Source organism: Salvelinus sp. IW2-2015, linkage group LG5 (assembly GCF_002910315.2).
Source record: "Salvelinus sp. IW2-2015 linkage group LG5, ASM291031v2, whole genome shotgun sequence".
NCBI classification, from domain to species: domain Eukaryota; kingdom Metazoa; phylum Chordata; class Actinopteri; order Salmoniformes; family Salmonidae; genus Salvelinus; species Salvelinus sp. IW2-2015.
In genome coordinates, this window is record NC_036844.1 from 8,533,466 (window position 1) to 8,554,880 (window position 21,415).

At 43.2% G+C, this 21,415-nt stretch overlaps 1 protein-coding gene across 1 annotated transcript in view; it reads left to right on the forward strand.

Moving 5' to 3' along the window:
• Positions 1 to 10,359: 10,359 nt before the first annotated feature.
• LOC111963857 (protein CutA homolog) overlaps positions 10,360 to 21,415 on the forward strand; it is a 31,499-nt gene continuing 20,443 nt past the window's right edge. Inside the window, exons 1-2 of the mRNA XM_023987409.2 lie at positions 10,360 to 10,884; positions 14,212 to 14,360. Coding sequence (XP_023843177.1) covers positions 10,804 to 10,884; positions 14,212 to 14,360 — 230 coding nt within the window. The 5' untranslated portion in view covers positions 10,360 to 10,803. The remainder of the gene's footprint in view (positions 10,885 to 14,211; positions 14,361 to 21,415) is intronic.

Consider the following 21,415-nt stretch of genomic DNA (forward strand, 5'->3'; position numbering starts at 1 on the left):
CTAGCTCCACCTTTGGTGTTTCTGTATTGTTCTGGTAGAGTCTTATAGCATGTCTTCCTACACTGTATCATACAAAGTATATTATACTAGTTGAGTTCAGAGATTGTCAAAAGTCAAGGCTCAAGGAGAGCCCAAGTTATGAAGACTTCTTAGAGGTCAAGTGCAAGCAGAGGTCCAGGTAATCCAGAGGTGGTATGACAAGGTTAACGGGCAAAAGGGTGGAGACCATTAGGTCTACTATCGAAATCATAATTTTTACTTGACAGCCCTATTTCGAAACGTTGAACAGCAATTGTGATATATTAAAAGAATTAATTTAATAATAAAATACACATTGTAAGAGAACCCCGTGTTGGCCCTAACGGTCAACGTCATTGGCTTTCCTGTGGGGTCACTGGGTATACTAAATCCTGACTGAATTTCAAAGAGCAAACCTGAATAATTGCCATGTGTGCGCATCCCGTGCATGTTTGGTCTTTGTACACGATGCACAATGGCACGCATGTATACAATATGAAAATCATCAGGCTATGCCCAGGATCGTTTCAGGTTTTCGATCATAGATGCCCCCCATTGCGCCTTTTTGAACCATGTTTTGTCTTTTCCCTTTTCTAGTTATTTTTTGCACACTGTGCCTCATTCCTTGTAGGTATTTAAACCCTTATGTTCCTCAGTTCTTTGCTCGCTGTGTTTGTTGCTTACACCCAGCCCACAGCATGCTGTGAACATTTAATTTCGTAGTTGGATTTTCCTGAGGTACTCTGGTTTTTGTTCTTGTTTAATTTTTGATTATTCTTTGACGGTTGTTTATTTCCTGCTGTTCTTACCACTTGTGGAATTTTCATTGTATCTTGAGGATGATTCATTTTTTCTCTTGGCATTACTTTTTGAGGTTGTGGATTTATATATTTTGCCTGAAGATTTTTTGCATTGTCATATACCCACCGTCTCTTAGTACTGCTGTGTCTCCTCATCTTCTGGGCTTCTTGCCATATTAAAGTGACTGTTTACTCACACCCGGTCTGACAAACAACTGCTGACAACTAATACTAGTATTTGGGCATGTCGAAACCACAACATGAACATTTCATGGAGTATAACTGTGTCGTGTAGTTGTCCAAACACCCCCCCCCCGCCCCCCCCCTGTTTGCGCTCAGTACACTCTGTGGAACACGTTCGGATACTCTCACAACACATACAGTTGAAGTCGAATTCTTACTTACACTTCAGGTTGAGGTCTTTTATCATTCAAAAACAACTCCACAAATTCTTGTTAGCAAAACTGTAGCAGTTAGACACTTACCTTAAGTGATGACACAAGTACAGATTTTCCAACCAATTTGTTCGGGAACAATTATTCACTATAATTCACTATCACCAATCTCCAAGTGAGTTCAGAATTTACATTTACACTAAGTTGGACTGTGCACTTTAACAGCTTTGGAAAATTCCAGAAAATAATGCATAGCTTTAGAAGCTGATGATAGGGCAATTGCATCTTTGAGTCAATTGAGAGGTGTACACTGTGGAGTATTTCAAGGCCTACCTTCAAACTCGTGACTCTTCTGCTTGACACTCATGGATGTTCAAAAGAAATCAGCCAAGACCAGAAAAAACAATTGTAGACCTCCACAAGATTGTTCATTCATGCCTGGCCCATAGAGAGGTTTTATTCTCAATTTTTTAGGCCAGAGGTCGTGATCTAGAGGTGGGCATTCTTAATGTTTCTATTTCTTTGTTTTTGGCCGAGTGTGGTTCCCAATCAGAGGCAGCTGTCTATCGTTGTCTCTGATTGGGAATCATACTTAGGCAGCCTTTTCCCACCTGTGTTTTGTGGGTAGTTGTTTTCTGTTTTGTGTCTGCACCTGACAGAACTGTTTCGTTTTGTTCTACTTTGTTATTTTTTTTCAGTGTTCAGTTTGATTAAATATCATGAACGCTTACCACGCTGCACCTTGGTCTCCGTCTACTTCATAAGACGAGCGTTACAGAACTACACACCACAAAAAGACCAAGCAGCGTCGTCAGCAGGAATGGACGTGGGAGGACATTTTGAATGGTAAAGGATCCTGGACGTGGGAGGAAATCTTGGCTGGGAAGGATCACCTCCCATGGGAGCAGATGGAGGCAGCAAGGAGGGAGCAACTTTACAAGGGTCACGGCTAGCACGGAAGCCCGAGAGGAAGCTCCCCCCAAAAATTGGGGGGGGGGGGGCCACACGAGGAGATTGGCTGAGTCAGGTTGGGGACCTGAGCCAACTCCCTGTGCTTACCGTGGGGAGCGTGTGACTGGTCAGGCACCGTGTTATGCACTCATAGCCCGGTGCGCTATATTCCAGCTCCCCGCACCGGCCGGGCTAGAGTGGGCATCCAGCCAGGACGGATGGTGCCAGCACAGCGCATCTGGCCTCCAGTTCATCTCCACGGCCCAGAATATCCTGCGCCGGCTCTGCGCACTGTGTCTCTGTTGTGCCTGCACAGCCCAGTGCGTCCTTTGCTAGCGCCCTGCATTTGCCGGGCGAAAGTAACCATGCAGCCAGGACGGGTTGTGCCAGCTCCACGCTTGAGACCTCCAGTGCGCCTCCACGGCCCAGTGTATCCGGTTCCGATTCCACGCACCAGGCTTCTTGTACGCCTCCACAGTCCAGTACGTCCTGTGCCTCCTCTCCGTACTCGCCCTGAGGTGCGTGTCATCAGCCCGGTGCCACCGGTGCCGGTCCCACGCATCAAGCCTCCAGTGCGCCTACACACACCANGGAGCCTCCAGCGACGGTCCCCAGTTCGGAGCCTGCAGCGACGGTCCCCAGTCCGGGGCCTGCAGCGACGGTCCCCAGTCCGGGGCCTGCAGCGACGGTCCCCAGTCCGGGGCCTGCAGCGACGGTCCCCAGTCCGGGGCCTGCAGCGACGGACCCCAGTCCGGGGTCTGCAACGAGGGTCCCCAGTCCGGGGCCTGCAGAGAGGGTCCCCAGTCCGGGGTCGGTGACGAAGGTCCATGCACCAGGGCCGCCACCTAAGCGGAGGGATCTGCGGGTGGAGGGGGGTCTACGTCCCGCACCGGAGCCACCGCCGTGAATGGATGCCCACCTGGACCCTCCCCTTTAGATTTAAGTTTTGCAGCCGGAGTCCGCACCTTTGGGGGGGGTACTGTCATGCTCTGGCCATAGAGAGGTTTTTATTCTCTATTTTGGTTAGGCCAGGGTGTGATTAGGGTGGGCATTATATGTTTCTATTTCTTTGTTTTTGGCCGAGTGTGGTTCCCAATCAGAGGCAGCTGTCTATCGTTGTCTCTGATTGGGAATCATACTTAGGCAGCCTTTTTCTCACCTGTGTTTTGTGGGTAGTTGTTTTCTGTTTTGTGTCTGCACCTGAAAGAACTGTTTCATTTTGTTCGACTTTGTTATTTTGTTTCAGTGTTCAGTTTGATTAAATATCATTAACGCTTACGACGCTGCACCTTGGTCTCCGTCTACTTCATACGACGAGCGTTACAGTTCATCCTTGGGAGAAGGTTCCAAACGCCTGACGGTACCAAGTTCCTTTGTACAAACAATAGTACGCAAGTATAAACACCATGGCTGTTATACCGCTCAGGAAGGAGACGCTTTCTGTCTCCTAGAGATGCACGTACTTTGTTGCGAAAAGTGCAAATCAATCCCAGAACAACAGCAAAGGACCTTGTGAAGATGCTGGAKGAAACAGGTACAAAAGTATCTATATCCACAGTAAAACGAGTCCTATATCGACATAACCAGAAAGGTCGCTCAGCAAGGAAGAAGCCACTGCTCCAAAACCGCCATAAAAAAGCAGACTACGGTTTGCAACTGCACATGGGGACAAAGATYGTACTTTTTGGAGAAATGTCCTCTGRTCTGATGAAACAAAAATAGAACTGTTTGGCCATAATGACCATCGTTATGKTTGGAGGAAAAAGGGGGAGRCTTGCAAGCYGAAGAACACCATMCCAACCGTGAAGCACGGGGGTGGCAGCATCATGTTGTGGGGGTGCTTTGCTGCAGGAGGGACTGGTGCACTTCACAAAATAGATGGCATCATAAGGAGGGGAAATTATGTGGATATATTGAAGCAACATCCCAAGACATCAGTCAGGAAGTTRAAGCTTGGTCGCTCGCCAATGAGTCTTCCAAATGGACAATGAGTCCAAGCATACTTCCAAAGTTGTGGAAAAATGGCGTAAGGACAACAAAGTCAAGGTATTGGAGTGGCCATCACAAAGCCCTGACCCCAATCTCTTAGAAAATATGTGGGCAGAACAGAAAAAGTGTGTGCGAGCAAGAAGGCCTACAAACCTGACTCAGTTACACCAGCTCTGTCAGGAGGAATGGGCCAAAATTCACCCAACTTATTGTGGGAAGCTACTCGAAACGTTTGACCCAAGTTAAACAATTTAAAAGCAATGCTACCAAATACTAATTGAGTGTATGTAAACTTCTGACCCACTGGGAATGTGATGAAAGAAATAAAAGCTGAAATAAATTATGCTCTCTACTATTATTCTGACATTTCACATTCTTAAAAAAAAGTGGTGATCCTGACTGACCTAAGACAGGGAATTTTTACTAGGATTAAATGTCAGGAATTGTGAAAAACTGAGTTTACATGTATTTGGCTAAGATGTATGGAAACTTCCGACTTCAACTCTACATGTCGGTTGTTTTTCTCTAGGATACCCTCAGGCCTCACAAGACTCGTCTGAAGGTCCCCCGGTACCATTTAAAAATATTTATGGAAGTACTGTATATATGGAGACTGTTTAGTGCCAAAAATAAGGGGTACATGTCAAAATGTGAAAATCTGTTTGAGTCTTCACACTTGTCCGAAAACCACAACAACAAAAAATGTGTTTGTGACATTATTTAGATGTAATTTATTCAAGCGTGTGTTTCATAAATGTGTCTGAAAACCACATTTATTGTTTCCACATGATTTTTTAAATGTCTGTGTGTGTACGCACGTGTGTGTGCATGTGTGCATACGCGTGTTTTTTGTGTTTGTGTTTAAGATTGTGTTGATAAGTGATTTTGAGGTGTCAATCATTCTGTGCTGCAGAAGTCCCATGGGTCCAAAGCATTTAAGCAGTTACAGGGAATGAAGATGTTTATTGTATCTCTCTCTCTCTTTCTGTCTCTCCTCTCTCTTCCTTTCTCTCTCTTTCTCCCTCTCTCTCCCTCCCTCTCGCTCTCTCCCTCCATCTCTCGCTCTGCTTTCCCTTTACTCTGTCGCCCGAAGGCACAGTACACGCCACTGCAAATGATCAATAAGCCAGCACACTGAAACTTTCAATCCGAGGTAAATATCATCCCCCTCCCACCCCYCCTGTGTGATTTTGGCGCAGGCTGCGTATATTATGAGTGGAGCTGTAATGAGATCGTTCCACAGCCATCAGAGGGGGCAATGAGTGAGGCGATGACATGGTATGGAAGTGTACTGAGAGGGTATGGATTTTTCCTCCATGGCGGTAGGAAGGGGYTGGCTCTAAGCCCTGGTTCCTCTCCTAGTCTGTTGCTGATCATGTGTGACATGATTTAAGCCCTACGCCCACGGCAGCAGGCAGACTCCACAAGTAAAACCAAAGATGTAAAAACAAAATGGACCTTTTTTGTGCCTCTGCTGAGCTGTCTGTCTTAACTCAAAACCACTCAACCGTTCCTGTATCTCTTYTTCTCTCTTTTCCTTTCACCTTCATTCTCTGTCACTCATCTGTACTTCTGTCCACGGAAAAAAGTCATTCTTTCTCTTTGGCAAGGATACCTGGAGGGTGTTTTTTTAAACGATGGTGGTGATTCTCTCAAGCTGTGGTTATGATCACCAAATTACAGCTAGAATCTGTGGTCAGAAAACATGAAAACGGCACAAATGTAGTTCACAGTAACATGAAGAAATGGTCTACCAAATGTATGCAGGGTTGGGGAGGAATATCATTGAATACCCTGGTGGTCATTGTCCSAGCCAGACAAGCAGGCAAACAGGCAGCACAGAGAGAGCAGTGGCATTATTGTAACAGTTATTGTCACAGCCAGTCAGTTAGTGGTTGTGGATGTGGTTGAGTCATCATTCAGGGTCTGCAGCTGTACAGGAAGCAAYGCAGCAACCAACCTCAGGAATCACATGATGGATGGCTTACTCACTCTGTCCAGGAAGAGTGTGTGTGGGGGAAGGGGGGGCTCCTCTTCCTTTAGCTCCAATCGCTACCGGGGAATACCCTTCGTTAGGCCTCACCTGACCCCCCTACATACCACTCCGCCCTTCCACCCCAATCCCTCCCTYCTTCAACCTACACACAGATAGAGGGAGGAGAGAGAACCGTTTTGAAGGTCACCCACGATCTCGCTATTCACCCTGTCTCCTCTGGCTGTTCTGCTGCTCTTTTCATGATTCCTTTACTTTCTTCTCTCTCTTCATTATTTATTACTCTCTTTTCTCAGCCCTCATCTGCCGCCCTCTGCCTCTTGACTCCCTACACTCGTTCTTTAGATGTATCTTTCTTCACCTTCTCTATTATTGTCTCATCTCCTTTGTCACTACTCACCATTTTCCCCCTCATCCCGCTTTCCCTATTCTCTCTTTAACTTCTTCCACTGTGAAAAAAATAATAATAATTTAAAAAAAAATTGGGACCTGTGGCCTCATTATTTACCTCTCCACATCCCACTTTAAGCCTGCTGGTATAAAAAAAAAAAAAGATGAAAAAACAGAATAAAAACATTCCAGGGGACCACAAATGCTGTCTACTGAACTCCTAGGGAACAACCCCCCCACCGAGCGATGCCCCAGAACGAGCAGATCAAACGCTCTCTCCCTAACTTCCTTTTTTCCCTTTCTCTCTTTTTTTCTCCACCCATCCCTCTATTTTGGTTTTCCTCTTTCATGTTAGGGAAGAGTGGCTTAAGTGGCTATATCTGTTTCTGACGGGCCTCTCAAATGAAGCCTGTGTGAGTTGGCTGAGAGGGGAAGTAAATTGGTTGGTTCTGGGRGCTGTGGCCCTGGTGGCGACCAATGCTGTGAACTCTTTGATCTGCACCGTTGCAGGATGAGACAGCTAGACAGCCACACACACGCATGTAGGTACACATGCACGCACATGCACCCATACCAACACACACACACACATAAAGTGGAGGGGTCATGGGTGGGGAGGGAGATTGAATTGGACGGATGAGTCACACTCTTTTCATTCTTGKAACAAGCCTGTTTCGTTACAGTATATTCTGGTTATTGCCTATTATGACATGGGGATTGAGCGAGTGCCCTGAATTATTGATTTTCACATTGAAGGCAAGATTATGAAGGAGAAGATATGTGAAGATACACCCCCACCTTGTGGCGGCCATGCATTATGGCATTACAGGTTTGACAGGCTTTTATTGAGAGGTGTGTCCTTAAACTGAAGCAGAAGTCAGTTGACTGTCTACTGCCAACTACAACTTAACCATGTCACAATCATGGAGCTGTTTATCCTTTTATTTATCATCTTCTCTGCTCCATCCTTTATTTATCACCAGGCCATCTTAATCATAACAGGGACATCCTTCCATTTCGGTGCCTTTAACGAAGTAAAATTWGATTTCATATAATTTTAACATTCTGTCATAAATAGCAAATGTTCAACTTAATTTAAAAAAAATCCAATCCCAAGAGGTTAAATAAATAAAAAATGACTGTAGTAAGTGTGTATTAATTGCCAAATAAAGTTACAGTGTTGACTGTGACAGGGAATGGAACACTGTTGTGTGAAACAGGGAGTGGCAATTGAATGTCACACCAGGCTGTCATTCTCTGGGTAAGAGGTTTGATGTGTTATGCTTGACCTGCTCAGTTTTCCACCGCAAACACCAAAATGGCCAAAAAGAGTAAAACCAGTTCACCTGCTTTTACACTATGATTTGACGATTAGGTGTCCAATGTTTCTTTTGGGAAAAAAAGAAAGGACTAGTTTCACCATAATAAATTMAAGTTCAGTTTACGTAACAAGGTTAAATATAGAATGAGGAACAGTAGTGAATGAATCATTAATCACATGTCAAAGCAACAAAATAATTAGGGCGTCACAATGATGGTGACATTTTTGGATTAAGTGGGTTGAAACCTTCCAAGAAGTGACACAGGGTTGATGGAGGGACATGTCAAAATGAATAATTTTTTCATATATAAATATCAGATTTATTGAATGTTCCAAGTGGTGTATATTAATGGACACTTCATTTAATATAACAGGGCTTTTAAAATGCAATATTGGTGCACAATTTCTACTTAAAATATCAAAGGGAGGCAAAAGRCACTCATTTCGTGGAAAGAACCAGTAGCTACATGATATGGTTATAACTATGATAGATAAATGCCATAAACAGTCATACAATTATTGTTGTTAGCTTATGACAACTGACTGTATATGTTTATGACCTCTTCTCTACCAGCAGGATCTTAGTTACAGTAGCTTATCTGTGTTTGTATATGATCTTCCTGTCCGGTTTTGCGCCCCCTCGGGTTTGTGCGGTCTTCCTGGGCTATAATCAGCCTTGTCTCAGGGTAGTAAGTTGGTGGTCTGTTGATATTCTCTCTAGTGGTGTGGGGGCTGTGCTTTGGCAAAGTGGGTGGGGTTATATCAGGGCCTGGTTGGCCTTGTCCGGGGGTACCCTCGGACGGGAACATAGTGTCTGAGGCCTACCTGGCCTGATGATTCCTGGCTGTCCCCGGTCGACCTGGTTGTGCTGCTGCTCCAGTTTCAACTGTTCTGCCTGCGGCTATGGAACCCTGACCTGTTCACTGGACCTGCTGTTTGTCTCTCTCTCTCTCCCTCTCTCTCTCTCTCCTGCACCTGCTGTCTCGACCTCTGAATGCTCGGCTATGAAACGCCAACTGACATTTACGCCTGAGGTGCTGACCTGTTGCACACTCTACAACCACTGTGATTATTATTTGACCCTGCTGGTCATCTATGAACATTTGAACATCTTGAAGAGCAATCCGGCCTTAACAGCCATGTACTCTTATCTCCACCCGGAACAGCCAGAAGAGGACCGGCCACCCCTCAGTGCCTGGTTCCTCCTCCTAGGTTTCTGCCTTTCTACTCACCGTGCTTCTACATCTGCATTGCTTGCTGTTTGTGGTTTAAACCTCTTAAGGATGTCAATTTTCACCTAAAATGACATACCCAAATCTAACTGCCTGTAGGTCAGGCCCTGAAGCAAGGATATGCATTTTCTTGGTACCATTTGATAGGAAACACTTTGARGTTTATGGAAATATGAAAGRAATCTAGTAGAATATGACACAATAGATCTGGTAAAAGATAATACAAAGAAGAAAACAACCATTCTTTTATATCGTTTTTGTACCATCATCTTTGAAATGCAAGAGAAAGGCCATAATGTATTATTCCAGCCCAKGTGCAATTTAGATTGTGGCCACTAGATGGCATCAGTGTCTGTGCAAAGTTTTAGACTGATCCAATSAACCATTGTATTTCTGTTCAAAATGTTGTATCAAGACTGCCCAAATGTACCTAATTTGTTTATTAACTTTTCATGTTCAAAATTGTGCACTCTCCTCAAACAATAGCATGGTATTCTTTCACTGTAATAGCTACTCTAAATTGGACRGTGCAGTTATATTAACAACAATTTAAGCTTTCTACCAATATCAGATATGTCTATGTCCTGGGAAATGTTCTTGTTACTTACATCCTGATGCTAATCGCATTAGCCTACGTTAGCTCAACCGTCCCGTGGAATGGACACCGATCCCGAATCAGTTTTTAAGGCTGGTTTTCTGTTTATCGCTTTGTGGCATCTACTGCTGTAAAAAGGGCTTCATAAATACATTTGATTTTATTTTCATTTAAAGGTGTGCCCTGCCAAAGTCCTCCACCATGTCCTCTGTGGGTTATAGGAGGAAGTATGTGGCTACATTCCAATTCTCTACCCTTGTCCCAAACTGGGTGAAGCCAGGATAGAGAATCTGAAAGAAGCCAGTGTCTTGATTAATGGAGGAAGATGTCTGATGCCTATGATAAAGAAAACCAAGTTCCTCAAATTATCTATATATTCAGAGTGTGGGATTAGGTTGTGGCAATATTTTTAGGGCATGTCATTATGTCTTTGTTTATCATAACATATTTATATATTTTATAATTATGAATTGCGTGTTCAATAAACTCAACCATTATTGTGTTGTTGATGCCATGGCCCTGATGTTGGTTTGCAGGTCAATGGAGCGGTTTCATTGTGCATATTTTTGGCAGATTTACTCAATTGTTCCTGTCAAACAAGCGGGCCTACAGTATAGCCTCGCCCACAAAAAATAAACCATTTATATTCCTAATCTGCACACTCTATTCACTATCTCGCATCCAACGAAAAGCACTTGTTTATTACGTCGCAAAAACTGCTTATGACAGGGGTTCGGGTAGCGACCTAGGGCGAAACCGGTGTTTGGTTGGACGCTGTTGTATCAGGAAGTGTCAAACATCCAATGACAAGCGGATTCTTGTTGCCACTGCGCTGATCCACCGAAATGTGGTTTATCCAGCAGAAAAGYGAGTTAACTTTTGCAGATTTTGTACATTCAAAATAGACTATTATTCACAATAAATTATTCACGGACTATGAAGTGAGAACTGTATTGGTAGGTGAGGGTAAGCACATAGCTGCCTAGAAGTTAGCAGCCTACTYTCCCCTTCTCCAGGACAAATTGAGCGCACAAGGTGCCTCTGTTCTCGACCTCACTCTCTCCCGGACCTGACAGTTTGAATAACTCGGTCGGATTGACATTTGCTACTGGCAGTAAAATGGACTGGCTGTACCCACGATTTCACAAGGAGTCCCTAGCTCAAACTCTCTGTCGTTTGGGATTGTTCGTGATCTGTATGGTAAGTTCATTATTTTGTTGAATAAAATTATATAATGTATCCAGCAGGTGGCAAATTATTTACGCGTTGGATGCAGTTTTGTAGCAATAAGTAAAACAATTAGCTATATAAAATCAGTTAAATTATATGGGGCAACCCTCACCAAATAGGCCTAGTCAGATGTATTTAATTAGCCTACGTGAAATGCGTCTGTAGTATTATAAAAAATATTGGCGGATGTTTTGGACGGGGAGGGGGGCCACTTTAATATTGAGTGAAATGCCAATCATTCCATCTCATACCATGCCGCTTGCAATGAAGCAGGGACAGGAGCTGCAGAGAGAGAGAGAGAGAGAGGATTATAAATTGGCCACCATCTGTTCCAACTAACCATTCAGCTGTGGCAGTGCAATAATAAGAGGATAGTGGACAGAGAGAGTCACCAAGCTGTATCCCGGACACAGCATTCCAGCATTCTGAGAGAACAGTTAAATTGATAATACCTTGCTTTGTTCACTACCAATGAATGATCGTCAGGGTCAGGGCCATGCCCYGAATCCTTTCACAACCTGTCCTGAAGTGACCTCAACTCAGAGATGTGATGTAGGCATATATGTGAAATATGTCCCTATAAACACTGATGCAGGGTTAGGTTTTGTTCAGCTCACTAATGGTTCAGATTAGGAGTTGCGATAGGGTACTGTATCTAATACTAGATCTGTGATTAAGGGCAACATGGTTCTCCCTTGGAGAAAAAGTTATTCTGAGTAAATAAATGTTAAATAAAAGAATATGTAAAAGTATTATGTTTGTTATGTCATCATCATTACTACCACCTCAAGGTGCACTGTAAAACATTTCCTGTCATTTTWAAAAGAAATTACAGGCAGTACAGTAGCCAGAAGGTTACTGTAAATGTACAGTAAATTACTGTAGGTTTACAGGATTTTTACTGTAACATAAATTTACAGCATATTAATGGAACAYCTGACTACAGTAACATGCTGTATTTCTAGAATTTACAGTGCATTACTGGAAGCAGAGTGGTTAGTAAACTGTTTTAGATATACAGTGCAGGTAGCTAGTGCCAATGACGGGCAGTATTTCTGTTACATGTATTTGAAATAGGTATTTCAATACTTCCAATACCTATTTTGTAATTTGTATGTCACTGGCCTAAAATACATTTTGGTCATTTAGCAGACACTCTTGTCCAGAGCAACACCCAGTCAGTGCTACTGTCATAGCAAGTAAAACAAATCTGTATCTGTTACTGGGAATGTTGTTTTAGTTAAGGATACATTGGTCTTCGAAATATCCAGTATTTGTAATAACATACCTTTTGGATGTATCTTTCCCATCTCTGGCTAGTGCAAAGTACGTTACTGTAATATTCACATTAACTTGCCACCAGCTTCCTGTAAGTAACTGTAAAATGCAGAGCAATGACTGACAGTACAAAACTGTGAAATGAGCCTACTATAATGTAAGAAAACAAATGCTACTGTAATCATGTTGGTATTTTACGGTAATCACATGGGATGAGTGCAAGCAGGCTGGCTGCTAGGTATTTGTATATTACAGCAAATTTATGAATAGTTGGTGTTTAATAGCTTTTAGAGGCCTAAACAAAGGCTTCCAAACTGGCAGTGATTACACGGCAAAACAAATCAAAAGGACACTGCTTAACCTTCCTGCTGTGTTCTGGTCGAAATGAACCGATTTACAAGTTTTCCTCTCTGAAAAATGTAGTTTATTTAATCTGATTGTCATAAGGTTCCATGACTTTGTCCACACAGGGCATCTGAACACACCAAATATATTTTGATGCTTTTCATACGATTTTTGGTGTTTTATTTAACTTTTGTAATACAAAAATGACCGGTCGTTAGAAATGAACGGGTGAGACTACAATTAGTGTCTAAAATTGAGTTCAGGCACAAGCCCATTCATCAGATGGACACACTTCCTCTCCCAGACCCCCACATGCATGTGTGTTTGAGCACACACACACCTCACTCCCCTTCTTGGCTTCCATGGCAACCCCAACAGGAAACTTTCCCCAATAGAATCTTTCCCCCAYGGGAACCACACCTGTTGGCATTCTCACAAACAATCGCAACATTGTTTCAATAATATAAATAACTTTTCTCGCAGCTCTGATATATGCAGCTTTTTTGAGGCCTTGCTCACAATTCATTCAGTGGCAGCACAATGACCAAACGATATACTGTATGTGAGGCTCTTGATCATATCTTTGATCATGACACTGGTGAGGAGGAGAGAGTCCTTGTTAAACTTTGACACAAAGTAGTCTGTGATAAATAGCACAATATGTTTCATCGGAGTATTTGTTAAAGTCAAAATAATCCATACATTATGCTTTTTCTACTGAAAAACGAGTTGTATGAGCTCAGGTCAGTGAGGCCTACAGGCCATAAACAGCAAATAGAAGTTCAAAACTTGTAATGTTCACAATAACTTAAGTTGATAAAAAGATCTAACACAACATTAGGTGATAATAATAATAATAATATATGTATTATTATGGATTTATAATCAGCTATAATGGGGTGGTCATTGTGGACCGSGATCACAGAATTAATTAACATGACACAAACATAACAGGAGGGTTAATATTCAACCATTAGAGGTTTAAGACCCACTGTCACTCTGATCTTTACCCTATATACTGTACTTTAAATCAGTTCAATTGGTACAGCATTCTCACTAACGGGTGCAACAAATATAGCCACWTAAAATGTGTTAATGAGCCAGCTATTCTTTCCTCTCAAACAACATTTTCCCACAATGCCCCATCATTTACGAAACACTGCAGKAAATGTATAGCAAAACAGTAATACAGTACTTTATTGTTAAATTGTATTGTAATACAATTACAGCAATTGCTAACAGTGAATATGTAATTGTATATTACAGTATACCAATTAATATTTACTGTTATATATCGCTTGCACTTAGCGAGAGGTAGAGGTAGAGGCCTTAACAAAAGTTTCTAAACTGGCACTTACTACAGAGCAAAATAGATAATTCTCGCTAATGGGTGCAACAAATATAGCCCCTTTCWAGGCAATCCTCAAAATATGATAATGAGCCTGAGATTATTTCGCCCCACAACATTTTCCCACAATGTACCATAATTCACAGTATGCTGCTGTAATTCTAAATCAGTGTAGCGGAACAGCACGGTACTGTAATTTAGAATTACAGTACCTCACAGTGAAATKTTGCTGTAAATTTACAGCAATTTGTTACTGTGTGGGTGACATCTTGCGATTGTATTAAAGTGAATTGTATTGTTGTTCTCCCTTCCGTCCTCTTCTCCAGGGAATGGTGTTGACCATGTCCATGTATCCCATGCTGAGGGCCCTGTGTGTCCAGCTCCATTCTACCTTCATGGGGAGCTACGTACCTGGACACCACTCTGTCCTCCTCATCAACTGCCCCAATGAACAGGCAGCCAAGGACATAGGCAGGTAGGCTACAGAACAGCCAGCCTGGTCTCATAGACTAGACATAATATAGTACATGTAAAAGCAGGTTACTCAAATTAGTATGATATGTTACGTKTGGTATGGTTACAAAAGACAGATAGTTACTTAAACTCTTTAACCTATCTCCGAAACTTAACCCTAACCCCTAGCCTAGCTAACGTTAGCAAGCTAGCTAACATTAGCACCGACATAGCATTCGTAACATTTCCTACGTTTTGCATATTCTTTACATATTGTACATTTTCAAATTCGTAACATATAATACAAATTGTAATTTGTAGCACATCTTACGAAATGGATGATGGACATCCACAAATGAATAMATACCATACCAATCGTAACATATCATACTAAACGTAGTTTCTCGGATTTAGATACAGAATTATACAAAATGCTCTGAGACTAGGTTGGGACAGCATACCATTACCGCACTGTAACAACAGAATACTACACTCCAGTGTTGTAGTACTCAAGACCAGTCTCGGTATAGAGCCCAGAGTTTTTCCTGGTGAGGACGCTTGGTCAGGAAAAACTCCTGGCCCTATTAATATCACCCATGTGATTAACAGTGGGGAGAACAAGTATTTGATACACTGCCGATTTTGCAGGTTTTTCTACTTACAAAGCATGTAGAGGTCTGTAATTTTTATCATAGGTACACTTCAACTGTGAGAGCACGGAATCTAAACAAAAATCCCCGAAAATCACATTGTATGATTTTAAGTAATATATTAGCATTTTATTGCAAGGACATAAGTATTTGATACATCAGAAAAGCAGAACTTAATATTTGGTACTGAATCCTCCACTCCAAGGACCTTGAGATACTTCTTACGGAGCCACTCCTTAGTTGCCCTGGCTGTGTGTTTCGGGTCGTTGTCATGCTGGAAGACCAGCCACGACGACCCATCATCAATGCTCTTACTGAGGGAAGGAGGTTGTTGGCTAAGATCTCGCAATACATGGCCCATCCTCCATCCTCCCCTCAATACGTGCTGAGTCAGGTCGTCTGTCCCTTTGCAGAAAAGCATCCTCAAAGAATGAATGTTTCCACCTCCATGCTTCACGGTTGGGATGGTGTTCTTGGGTTGTACTCATCCTTCTTCTTCCTCCAAACACGGCGAGTGGAGTTTAGAACCAAAAAGCTCTATTTTTGAATCATCAGACCACATGACCTTCTCCCATTCCTCCTCTGGATCATCCAGAGGTCATTGGCAAACTTCAGACGGGCCTGGACATGCGCCTGCTTGAGCAGGGGGACCTTGTGTGCGCTGCAGGATTTTAATCCATGACGGCGTAGTGTGTTATAATGGTTTTCTTTGAGACTGTGTCCCCAGCTCTCTCAGGTCATTGACCAGGTCCTGCCGTGTAGTTCTGGGCTGATCCCTCACCTTCCTCATGATCATTGATGCCCACGAGGTGAGATCTTGCATGGAGCCCCAGACCGAGGGTGATTGACCATCATCTTGAACTTCTTCTATTTTCTTCTATTTTCTAATAATTGCGCCAACAGTTGTTGCCTTCTCACCAAGCTGCTTGCCTATTGTCCTGTAGCCCATCCCAGCCTTGGCAGGTCTACAATTTTATCCCCTGATGTCCTTACAACAGCTCTCTGGTCTTGGCCATTGTGGAGAGGTTGGAGTCTGTTTGATTGAGTGTGTGGACAGGTGTCTTTTATACAGGTAACGAGTTCAAACAGGTGAAGTTAATACAGGTAATGAGTGGAGAACAGGAGGGCTTCTTAAAGAAAAACTAACAGGTCTGTGAGAGCCGGAATTCTTACTGGTTGGTAGGTGATCAAATACTTATGTCATGCAATAAAATGCAAATTAATTACTTAAAAATCATAAAATGTGATTTTATGGATTTTTGTTTAGATTCCGTCTCTCACAGTTGAAGTGTACCTATGATAAAATTACAGACCTCTACATGCTTTGTAAGTAGGAAACCTGCAAAATCGGCAGTGTATCAAATACTTGTTCTCCCACTGTATCTAACCACTAACTAGATATATGCTAGGTAATTTAGTATTTCCACAATGTGTCAGTTCTCTCCTATTTGTAGATGACTCATTAAAAAAAATTAATAAAGAATAAATTAATAAATAAATACTTATTTACAGCATTCCGGAATACTGAGTGATGTTACGTTCACTTCAGATATAAGCTCTTATTATTGCTTTCTCTTTCTGCATTTATAGGAAATAAGTGAGTAAGCTGTGAAAGCCATAAGCCAGTGGAGTACAACTGTGCGTGCAGCTTCCTCTCTCCCTGCGTCTGTGGTGCATGTAGATGAGCTATTCTCTGTTTACCGTGTGCCTGCCTGGAGAGAACACTGAGTAGCTTACAAACAAGCCACGATCTTCTGCCAAAAATGTAAATGTCCATCCTCCCTCCTGTCTTCACAGGTTAGAGCAGTCAAATCAAGTAAAAAAAATTGAATTATATTTGTCACATGCTTCGTCAAACAACAGGTGTAGGCTAACAGCGAAAAGCTTATTTACAAGCCCTTCTAACAATGCAGAGAGAAAAAAATTATAACAAGGAATAAGTATACAATGAGTAAATATAACTTGGCTATTTACAGGGGTATGAGGTAATTGAGGTAGATATGACGTATACAGTGCCTTGCAAAAGTATTCTCCCCCTTGGCGTTTTTCCTATTTTGTTGCATTACAACCTGTAATTTAAATAGATTTTTATTTGGATTTCATGTAATGGACATACACAAAATATTCCACATTGGTGAAGTGAAAAAATATAAACGGAAAAGTGGTGCGTGCATATGTATTCATCCCCTTTGCTATGAAGCCCCTAAATAAGATCTGGTGCAACCAATTACCTTCAGAAGTCACATAATTAGTTAAATAAAATTCCACCTGTGTGCAATCTAAGTGTCACATGATCTGTCACATGATCTCAGTATATATATCACCTGTTCTGAAAGGCCCCAGTGCCTGCAACACCACTAAACAAGGGGCACCACCAAAGCAAGCGACACCATGAAGACCAAGGAGCTCTCCAAACAGGTCAGGGACAAAGTTGTGGAGAAGTACAGATCAGGGTTGGGTTATAAAAAAATATCAGAAACTTTGAATATCCCACGGAGCACCATTAAATCCATTATTAAAAAACTGAAAGAATATGGCACCACAACAAACCTGCCAAGAGAGGGCCGCCCAACAAAACTCACAGTCCAGGCAAGGAGTGCATTAATCAGAGAGGCAACAAAGAGACCAAAGATAAACCTGAAGGAGCTGCAAAGCTCCACAGAGGAGATTGGAGTATCTGTCCATAGGACCACTTTAAGCCGTACACTCCACAGAGCTGGGCTTTACGGAAGTGTGGCCAGAAAAAAATAAGCAAACATGTTTGATGTTCGCCAAAAGGCATGTGGGAGACTCCCCAAACATATGGAAGAAAGTACTCTGGTCAGATGAGACAAAAATGTAGTTTTTTGGCCATCAAGGAAAACACTATGTCTGGCGCAAACTCAACACCCTTCATCACCCCGAGAACACCATCACAGGGACTGGGAAACAGGTCAGAAATGAAGGAATGATGGATGGCGCTAAATACAGGGAAATTCTTGAGGGAAACCTGTTTCAGTCTTCCAGAGATTTGAGACTGGGACGATCGTTCACCTTCCAGACAATGACCCTAAGCATACTGATAAAGCAACACTCGAGTGGTTTACGGGGAAACATTTAAATGTCTTGGAATGGCCTAGTCAAAGCCCAGACCTCAATCCAATTGAGAATCTGTGGTATGACTTAAAGATTGCTGTACGCCAGTGGAACCCATCCAACTTGAAGGAGCTGGAGAAGTTTTGCCTTGAAGAATGGGCAAACATCCCAGTGGCTAGATGTGCCAAGCTTATAGAGACATACCCCAAGAGACTTGCAGCTGTAATTGCTGTAAAAGGTGGCTCTACAAAGTATTGACTTTGGGGGGGTGAATAGTTATGCACGCTCAAGTTCAGTTTTTTTTTGTTATTTCTTTTTTGTTTCACAATAAATAAAATTGTTTCACAATAAAAATATTATATAATAAATATTTTGCACCTTCAAAGTGGTAGGCATGTTGTGTAAATCAAATGATAGAAACTCCCCAAAAATAATTTTAATTCCAAGTTGTAGAGCAATAAAATAGGAAAAATGCCAAGGTGGGTGAATACTTTCGCATGCCACTGTAGGTAAGGGTAAAGTGACTAGGCAACATGATAGATAATAAACAGTAGCAGCAGCACATGTGATGAGTCAAAAGAGTTAGTGCAAAAAGGGTTAATGCAGATAGTACGGGTATCTATTTGGTTAACTATTTAACTAACTATTTGGCAGTCTTATGGCTTGGGGGTAGAAGCTGTTCAGGGTCCTGTTGATTCCAGACTTGGTGCATCAGTACTGCTTGCCATGCGGTAGCAGAGAGAATAGTTTATGACTTGGGTAGCTGGAGTCTTTAWCAATTTTTAGGGCCTTCCTCTGACACCACCTGGTATAGAGGATCTGGATGGCAGGGAGCTTGGCCCCAGTGATGTACTGGGCCATACGCACAACCCTTTGTAGCGCATTGCAGCCAGATGCCAAGCAGTTGCCATACCAAGTGCTGATGCAGCCAGTCAAGATGCCCTCAATGGTGAAGCTGTAGAACTTTTTGAGAATCTGAGAGCCCATGCCAAATCTTTTCAGGATCCTGAGGGGGAAGAGGCGTTGTCGTTCCTTCTTCATGACTGTGTTGGTGTGTGTGGTCCATGATAATTCCTTAGTTGATGCCAAGGAACTTGAAGCTCTTGACCTGCTCCACTGCAGCCCTGTCGATGTGGATGGAGGCATGCTCTGCCCTCCATTTCCTGTAGTCCACGATCAGCTACTTTGTCATACTGACATTGAGGGAGAGGTTGTTGTCCTGGCACCACACTGCCAGGTCACTGACCTCCTCCCTATAGGCTGTCTCAATGTTGTCGGTGATCAGGCCAACCACTGTCGTGTCGTTTGCAAACTTAATGATGGTGTTGGAGTTGTGCATGGCCACGCAGTCATGGGTGAACAGGGAGTACAGGATGGGACTAAACACGCACCCCTGAGGGATCCCCGTGTTGATGGTCAGTTTAGCGGATGTGTTGTTGCTTACTCTCACCACCTAGGTGTGGCCCGTCAGGAAGTTCAGGATCCAGTTGCAGATGGAAGTGTTCAGTCCCAGGGTCCTTAGCTTAGTGRTGAGCTTGGAAGGCACTATGGAGTTGTCCAGGTGGGAGAGGGCAGTGTGGAGCAGACCTGGGATAACTATAGTTTTAAWTATGCTTTGTGGAAAGTAACTATTCCATAAAAAAATCTGCCGTTTCCATCTACAATAGTCATTTACAACATTAACAATGTCTACACTATATTTCTGATCAATTTGATGTTATTTCAATGGACAAAAAATAGGCTTTTCTTTCAAAAACAAGGACAATTCTAAGTGACCCCAAAGTTTTGACAGGTAGTGTACATGTAAATTAATCAATAAATTCTAGTATGGTGACGTGAATAAGTATATTTCAAGCTAGAATCCAACAGCTGGAAATAATCCTGGAACCCCTACGGCTAGGGTGAATCCTGTCTCTGTTAAAAAGTGCTGGTTTCTCCCACAGCAAATCAAAGTTGTCACAAAAACAGACATTCCTGTTGATCAGGTACGTGTTAATCAGGCAATACTTGTTCAGGGCAATGAGTCGGCTGAAACGTTCCGAACCCCTTCGGTAGCACGGGASGGGAACAGAGAGTATTATTATCTTCCCTGTGCTAGCGAGCATGTTTACAACATGTTTGTTGTCCTCCCTCAGATCGCCAAAAACGAAGGTTGTTAAACCTACTGTATGTGAGTGACGATGGCCTCAATGTTAGAGTAGTTGGCCAGAACCGTGGGCAGGAGGGAGTTGTCATGGACACATGCTCCTTGGTGACAGTGGACCTTGGTCGGTCCACAGATCATAGGCAGACCAAAATCTCTCACCATCGAGCTGCCCACCATGATGGTGGTCGTGATGGAATCCGATGGGGAAGCAACCTGTTGAACTGTGGTTGCCGTGGCCGTGAGGGAGGTGCCACTGGGCGGCCGCCGGCTGTTGGTAAACACCCAGGATCCGTGCTTTTAATTGATGTCTCTCTCCTCCTTCCCCCTCCCGGGGCTGGTAGGTCCGACATCAAGGGTGGCAAACCAGTTTGATAACTGGATTGAATCTTCTTGGATAGATGAAGGGTGCCCAGACTGCCTCCCCAATCTCTTACACCTTGTGAGTGTCCAGTCTGCCATGGGCCACGAAGTTGAGTTTAACGTCTGTCCGTTGGATTGGGACAGATGACGTCTGTTTCTATATGAGTATTATTTTCATTTCCATTCCCAGGTGTACCTCATATAGAAACAGACGTCATCTGTCCCAATCCAACGGACAGACGTTAAACTCAACTTCGTGGCCCATGGCAGACTGGACACTCACAAGGTGTAAGAGATTGGGGAGGCAGTCTGGGCACCCTTCATCTATCCAAGAAGATTCAATCCAGTTATCAAACTGGTTTGCCACCCTTGATGTCGGACCTACCAGCCCCGGGAGGGGAAGGAGGAGAGAGACATCAATTAAAAGCACGGATCCTGGGTGTTTACCAACAGCCGGCGGCCCGCCCAGTGGCACCTCCTCACGGCCACGGCAACCACAGTTCAACAGGTTGCTTCCCCATCGGATTCCATCACGACCACCATCATGGTGGGCAGCTCGATGGTGAGAGATTTTGGTCTGCCTATGATCTGTGGACCGACCAAGGTCCATGTCACCAAGGAGCATGTGTCCATGACAACTCCCTCCTGCCCACGGTTCTGGCCAACTACTCTAACATTGAGGCCATCGTCACTCACATACAGTAGGTTAACAACCTTCGTTTTTTGCGATCTGAGGGAGGACAACAAACATGTTGTAAACATGCTCGCTAGCAACAGGGAAGATAATAATACTCTCTGTTCCCGTCCCGTGCTACCGAAGGGGTTCGGAACGTTTCAGCCGACTAC